The sequence below is a fragment of the Lepidochelys olivacea genome, assembly GCF_965140295.1.
Source record: "Lepidochelys olivacea isolate rLepOli2 genome assembly, chromosome: 5".
Classification (NCBI taxonomy): Eukaryota; Metazoa; Chordata; order Testudines; family Cheloniidae; genus Lepidochelys; species Lepidochelys olivacea.
The window spans coordinates 23,552,741-23,560,100 of NC_140415.1; the positions used below are offsets into that span (position 1 = coordinate 23,552,741).

Here is a 7,360-nt window from a genome sequence, read left to right on the forward strand (position 1 = left end):
GGCTTCCATCTCAGCAGAAGGGGAACCAATCTTCTTGGAGAAAGGCTGGCTAGACTAGCAACAAAAAGGGTGAAAAGAAGGAACAAATAAGCACTTATTTAGCATAAAAGTGAGGTGATGAGAGCAAAATTAATCAAGACACAAGAACTTAAAGAGAAGAAATTCTTTAATTGCCTATGTACCAGTGCTACGAGCCTGGGTAATAAACAAGAGGAATTGGAACTGCTCATTTCTGAGCATAAGTTTACCCAGTTGGGATTGCTGAACCCTGGGGGGGGGGAGATTTGCATGATTGGAATGTTAAAATCACTGCTAAAATCAGGGCCATCCTTACCCATATGCAAAGTTGCAGCTGCGTAGGGCACCAGGAACTTTGGGGCTCCAAATTTCCTGGTGCCCTGTGCAGCTGCATGCTGCTCCAGCCCCTGCTCCAGCTCTTCCCCAGGGCTCCTGCTCCGCCCCACTCCTTCCCTGCCCCCACTCCTCTGAGCTCTGCAGCAGGGCCGGGGCTGCACTCACAGCAGCGGGAGTACAGCGACCTGGCCCCAGCCGCGCTGCTAGTGAGTGCTGGTTCCCACCCCCCGACCCCCAAGCCAGCCCTGCCACCCCATGGAGGCCTGGGGCCTGCTCCCCCCCGCAGAAGCCTTGGTCCCCCCCTCACTACATCCATCTGATTATGTCCGGGGAACTAGTCTGGCCGCGGGGTCTCACGCCGCGATAGAGGCAAAACAGTTACTCGCGCCCTGTTGCGGTCCAAATACAAGACAGAACAAGGCTTTAAGCAAGCAAGCAGGCTGGTCTCCCAATGGGCTGGTCTCCTGTCAGCTTTCCACACTCTCTTTTATTCTTTCTCTCCCCCCGTGCATTACATACTCCAACAGATAAAAGGAATACACTGGCTTTGTTTAATATTCTTATTTACCAATATCTATCTACTGCATTCCTTGCTCTCGGGCCTTGAGCCCAGTCCTGGGAGGCTTCCCACGGTTCATGTCCTCTGGGCGAGTTTCCAAGGTTCATGCCCTTGAGAGGAGCCATGTGTGCACTGCTCCTACACAACACTCCGGGTGTGCCCTGAATGTTGCCAAGTGCATGAACCTTGCATGAATGCTACATCCCCTCCTTTTTTGTTTATTTGTGCTCAGCCATCTCATGGTAGCCATCAATTTGCTTTTGCAAGCCAATTAACTCCCGGACAGACAAGGTCATAACTCGTGGAGCCTGCCAGGGCAGGTCTCGACAAAGCCTTAATAAAAAGGAAATACATTGCACACAGCAACAGCAAAAAATAAGCCCAAGAAGGTAAAGTGTAGTTGGCCGGGCCCCAATTAGCCATGCTAGAGTACTGAGAAGAGAGGTTCGCGTAGGCAGCGAGCATCATCTCATTCCCTGTTTCCTCAGGGTGATGACATCCTGGAATAAGGCACGTACCTAACAATTCTTCAGCTGCTACAAAATCAAATAAACAAAAGTGGGTAACATTTGCTATTGAAGCCAATCTTTCCCATAGGTTATACGTCATTTGGGCCCGTAACGGAGGAGGCGCTCCCGAGTCAACCCCTACAGGAAATAGCAGGCACATAAGGCACACAATCAATACAGAATTAGCAGTGATTTGGGCGAGAATGGCCACAAACAGAGTCTCAGGAGTCTCTGGCTGTTGGTTTGCTGCCAGTCTTCGTTGAGCTGCGGCGACCAATGCTTTCACTGCTCCCCATGTCACAGGCTGGCTTGGGATGCTACATCTCCTCCGTCTCTGTCCTGCCATTGTCGACCCGGGAGGCACCACGTTCTCCTCCAAGGTCAGCTGAAACTCCGGTATGGGGTTCGACAGCCCCTGGTCCCACACCGTGCTGTTTCAGTGCCGGTCGCACACACCGGGCCAGAACCCACAACGGTCCTGCAGGGAGAGACACAGCAGCATATCCCCGACCCCAAGTAATTAAAAGTACTGGACCCAACCATTGCGGATCGGGCAGCTGACGGTAATAGACACGCGGTCTTTCCAGTACCTCGGACTTATGAAAATGCTGATCTGCGGGGGTCTGCTGATCTGTATTCGGTGTTAAATTATTTAAAGTAAACAAAAGGACATGCAATTGTTGCTGAATGTCTCCTAAGTTTCGGAGACGCAGCTCCCCTTGTTTTAATTGTTTGTCAAGCAAGGTTTTTAGCGTGCTATTTGCACGTTCAACAATGGCTTGGCCTGTGGAATTATAAGGGATCCCGTGTTTTAGACGGACGTCCCATTGGGCACAAAAGGTGGAGAGGGCTGTGGAGCAATAGGCTGGGGCATTATCCGTTTTTATCTGGCTCTGGCAACCCATAAGAGCAAAACAGGCTAGCAAGTGGTGAATAACTTTGGGAGTGGCTTCCCCACGCTGTGGGGTCGCCCAGAGGAATCCCAAATAGGTATCAATGGAAACATGTAAAAACGAATAGGGGCTGAATTGTGGCACGGGAGTTACATCCATTTGCCACAGCTGATTCGCTGCGGTACCTCTGGGGTTAATGGCATAAGAAAAGGTAGGGGCAGCAGCGGCACAGTGGGAGCAGGAATGAACAATAGAATGTGCATGATCAGCAGGAATGTGAAACTGTCAGGCCAAAACAGAGGCAGACTGATGAAAAAAAGAATGGCTTTCAATGGGGTCAGAAAAGAGGGAATTTACCTGACCACGTAATGCACGATCGGCGCGCGCATTGCCTTCAGTAAGTAGCCCAGGCAGAGGGGTATGACTGTGAAAATGAGCAACAAAATAAGAAAAATTACAAGTGGTGAGGAGATACTGTAAGGACAAAAACAGGCAAAGAAGGTCCGCATCGACCTGAGGGGTAATGAGGGCAAGGGGTAAATGATCAATTACCTGATAAACATAATGGGTGTCCACAATCAAATTAAAGGGACAATCAGCAAAAAATTGAAAGGCCAAAATAACAGCAGCTAGTTCCGAGCGCTGCACGGAACGCTGGGGCAGTGTAAAACGAGCATGCCAATGAGGGGGGTCACCTAATTGATAGGTGACGACACCGCAATGTGGAGAGCCATCAGTAAAAAGAGTGATAGCTGAAACAATAGGTCGAGAGCAGCTAAGACGATGTACGATTAGTGGCACCTTTTGTGTGATCACCAACCAAGGATCTTTTGGGGGATTATAAGAAATCTCTCCCACATAATCACAAAGAACAACCTGCCAGGCCAAGGAGGTGTGATACAAGAAATCAAATTCACTACGTGATAAGGGGAAAACAATGGCAACTAAATCAGTGCCTGTGAGTTGCACTGCACGGTGGCGGGCTTTACGAAAAAGGTCGGACAGGGTGTCTAAATAAGGATAAATGTTCTGAGGAGGAGTGGAAGACAAATATATCCACTCTATGATAGAGACGGCTGTGTCTGTACGAGGTACAAACAGAGCCGCAGTAGGCGTATGAGGGGTGGCAAGGCGAACTAACCGCAGGGGACGAACCTCAGTGAGTCTATCCGCAAACTGCTGACTCAACATTGCATTGATCTGTCGAATGCAGGCAATGTGCTCCTCAGTGATGGCAATAACTGCGCCCGGTGCCCGAGCTCCAGGTAGGAGCTCGAACAACGGCTGCAGCATCGATGTGGGGAGACGGAAATAGGGTCGAATCCAATTTAAATGACCCAAAATTTGTTGTAATTTAACAAGGGTTAGGGGTTGGGATAGGACCACTTCCGGGCGAACAGGGGCAGCATAGGTTTGTAAAACCTTATGCCCGAGATATTGGTAGGGATAAGAGCGTTGGATTTTTTCTGGTGCCACTAACAGGCCATTCTGGCCAAGAATCTGAGACAAATATTCAAGCTGTTGTGCCGTGACCTGGGGACCACTAAGCAAAATATCATCCATATAATGGTAGATCTTTAGTGTGGGGTATTGGGCACGAAAAGGGGCAAGGGCCCAATCCACAAAAAACTGACACAAGGTTGGACTATTTTGCATTCCCTGGGGCAAGACCTTCCACTGATACCTTTGAGAGGGTCGCTGATTATTATATTCTGGCACCGTAAACACGAATTTTTTGCGATCTTGCGGGCAAAGGGGGATTGTGAAAAAACAATCTTTTAAATCTAACACACAAAGCTGATTGGTTTGAGGAATTAAATTCGGGTTTGGCAACCCAAACTGCAAGGGGCCCATGGGTTAGATGCATTTATTTATTTCCCTTATATTGTGTAACAGCCGCCATGCACCAGATTTTTTCTTAATAGCGAACACTGGGGTGTTCCAGGGACTAGTGGAGCTCTCCAAGCGCTGTGCATGCAAATGTTGTTGCACAAGTGAATGAAGCGCTTTCAGCTTTTCTAGGGGGAGGGGCCACTGGTCAATCCATACGGGCTCTAAGGATTGCCATACCAATGGTAATGCGGAGGGCAAGGTGGATGGGGGAGGGTTTTGGGCCATTATATATTAATATCGAGGGTGGTGTCCAGCTTTACAAGTAAGTCACGGCCCCAAATATTGAGGTGGACAGGGAGCACAAAAGGGCAGATCGTAGCAAGGGCACGGCCTCCTGGTTTAGAGACCGTGACCCAAGACAAACTTTGGCGCCCGGATTTGCTACCCCCGATCCCCCACAACTCTTTAGAAGGAACTGTTGGCCAACTGACCGGCCAGTCCTGATCACGAATCACCGTAACGTCAGCTCCAGTGTCCACCAGCCCTGTAAAAGGAAAATTATTTAAAAGAAGTGTTAACTGAGGTTTCGAGGGGTGGAGCGACATTGTTAGAGCAACAAGTTGAGAGGACGTGTTGTGAGACGGCAACTGAGACAGATCCAAAGCCGCCTCCACCCCGGGCTTGATCCTCTGCAGCTGGCACCTGATAGGGGACTAAAATCAATTGCGCAATTGACCGTCCACGCGGGAGCAACTGCGGAAGATGGGTCCACATCTGAACCTTAATAATGCCGGTGTAATCGGCGTCAATGACCCCTGGGATGACAAAAAAACCCTGTTTCCCAGCGTGTGAGCGAGGGAGAACCAGACCCACAAATCCGGCAGGGAGAGGTCCCGTCACCTGTGTAGGTATGGCGCAAACCTCCCCCGGCAACTGAAAATCAGCGTCCTCCTGCATAATCAAATCAAGCCCTGCACTTCCGGCAGTCGCTGCCCTCATGAAGTCTATGGATTTTAAAGCAGAGGAACAGTTGTTTGAGTGGGGAACACCCCTGTTTGGTCGTGGGTTAGGGGGGGACCTGTCGAGCGGTTTCCCGACCCGCTACGACACTGATTAGCCCAGTGATAGCCCTTCCGACACTTGGGGCACTTCTTTGAGGGGCGGGCGGGCGCCGTCGATGAGTGGCACTCCTGCTGAAAGTGACCCTCCTTACCACAGCGATAACAACGCTTCCCATCCTTCCTGCTTTTCCGCAGGGCGGCGGCCAGAACCCCAGCTTTATGTGCTTGTGTGCCGATGTTTTGGCATGCCCGCAGCATGTCCGACAGCTCTAGAACGCCAGCGGCTTGTGCTGCCTGGAGAGCACAGCGGCAATCCTCGTTCGCATTTTCAACCGCCATTTTTAACAGAATCTCCCGAGCTGCCGCAGGGTTATCCACCTGTCGGAGGATAGCCTCCTGCAATCTGTTGGTAAAATCCATAAAGGACTCTGATGCACCCTGACGGATACTGGCAAAGCTTTTGGTAGGCTTGCCTGAATCCGGGACCTTCTGGAAAGCATGCTGGGCGCAGGCAGAAATAATGGGGAAGACAGCCTGCTGGAGTTGAGACTGCATCTGAACGGTAGCAAACGGGCTCTCCCCTGCTAACTGCTCATAAGTGACACCTTGCTCTCTATATACCTGGGCTTGGCGTTCCGCCATCTGCCGATACTCACTAAGCCAAATAACATACTGACTGGGCGTCAGCATCATGCGCAACAGCGCCTTCCAATCTTCAGGGACCAGGGTGTACCCAGTACCTAGCCCTTCAAGGAGACCACGTACATACGTGCTAGTGAGGCCGAACTCGCGAATCGCTTTCTTTACCTCTCTGAACACTGAGTAAGGCAAACTGACCCAGTTTGCAAGCTGGTTGCCCTGGCCATCATCCTGCCAGGTCACTGGGCAAACTGAGACCAGATCAGCTAATTCCTCTGCTGTAAGATCTGGGCGAGTCTTCGCTGTGTGAACCATTTGTTGCACCAGCGAAAGCCCTGAGCAGACGCGGATGACCCCCCGGGGGGCCCCGGAGCATGGGGCCCCACGGTGGGATGGTGACCACTCACCAGCTCCAGAGGGGAAGACAAAGGAGGTGGCAGTAATTGATGCACTGGGGGCGAAGCAGGGGGAGGGATGGCTGCAGGAGCGGACGGGGGTGGCGAGATCGGCAGCCCCTCTATTGGCACGGGAGAGGGTCTTTCCGAGGCAACACGCTGTGTTGCATCGCCAGGAGGGGGGATGGCTGCAGGAGCGGATGGGAGTGGCGAGATCACCAGCCTCTCTATTGGCGCGAGGGAGGGCCTTTCCGAGGCGACACGCTGTATCGCGTCGCGGCAGAGGTGCCAGGCATGTAAAGCCTGCATGGGCGCCCGAGGCTCTTTGTGCAATGTCTGGCCCAACCGCTCCCAGTCCGCTAGCTTAAGGGTTCCGGCTTCAGGGTACCACGGGCATTGGGCACTCACCTCCTGTAGCAGGAGAGTGAGTTCTCGAGAGGGGCAGTCATGCTGAGCCTTACGCAGCAAATACTGTAGCTCATTGCGGTGTTGCACTTGCAAAGCAGAGAGGGAGCTTCCCATACTTACCACAACAAAAAATACTCACTGGGATCCGCGAAGCAGATGAGTGACGCGTCTGAAACCCTTGCCGGGTGAGGTGAGTGCTGAGGGCCCCATGTTGGGTGCCAGTTGTTGCGGTCCAAATACAAGACAGAACAAGGCTTTAAGCAAGCAAGCAGGCTGGTCTGCCGACAGGCTGGTCTCCTGTCAGCTTTCCACCCTCTCTTTTATTCTCTCTCTCCCCCCGTGCATTACATACTCCAACAGATAAAAGGAATACACTGGCTTTGTTTAATATTCTTATTTACCAATATCTATCTACCGCATTCTTTGCTCTCAGGCCTTGAGCCCAGTCCTGGGAGGCTTCCCACGGTTCATGTCCTCTGGGCGAGTTTCCAAGGTTCATGCCCTTGAGAGGAGCCGTGTGTGCACTGCTCCTACACAACACTCCGGGTGTGCCCTGAATGTTGCCAAGTGCATGAACCTTGCATGAATGCTACAGCGCCCAGTTGGCAGGCAGTAGCGAGTCCCACACTCCAGTCCTTGGACAGGGCAAACTGTGTTAAGCAATAACCCCAAGCCCTGTGTTAGGGCAGGCAGCAAAGAGTCCGTGGCT

General features: G+C 51.7%; 1 protein-coding gene across 1 annotated transcript; it reads right to left on the reverse strand.

Moving 5' to 3' along the window:
- Positions 1-676: 676 nt before the first annotated feature.
- Positions 677-6,163, reverse strand: LOC311521342 (endogenous retrovirus group K member 9 Gag polyprotein-like; the record flags this gene model as incomplete). Its single annotated transcript, XM_084629623.1, has 4 exons — positions 677-1,900; positions 2,673-2,739; positions 4,640-4,692; positions 5,362-6,163. The coding sequence occupies 3 exons, from the start codon at positions 6,161-6,163 to the stop codon at positions 2,710-2,712; spliced, it is 885 nt and encodes a 294-aa protein (XP_084485749.1). The 3' UTR covers positions 677-1,900; positions 2,673-2,709.
- Between the last annotated feature and the right edge of the window lie 1,197 nt (positions 6,164-7,360).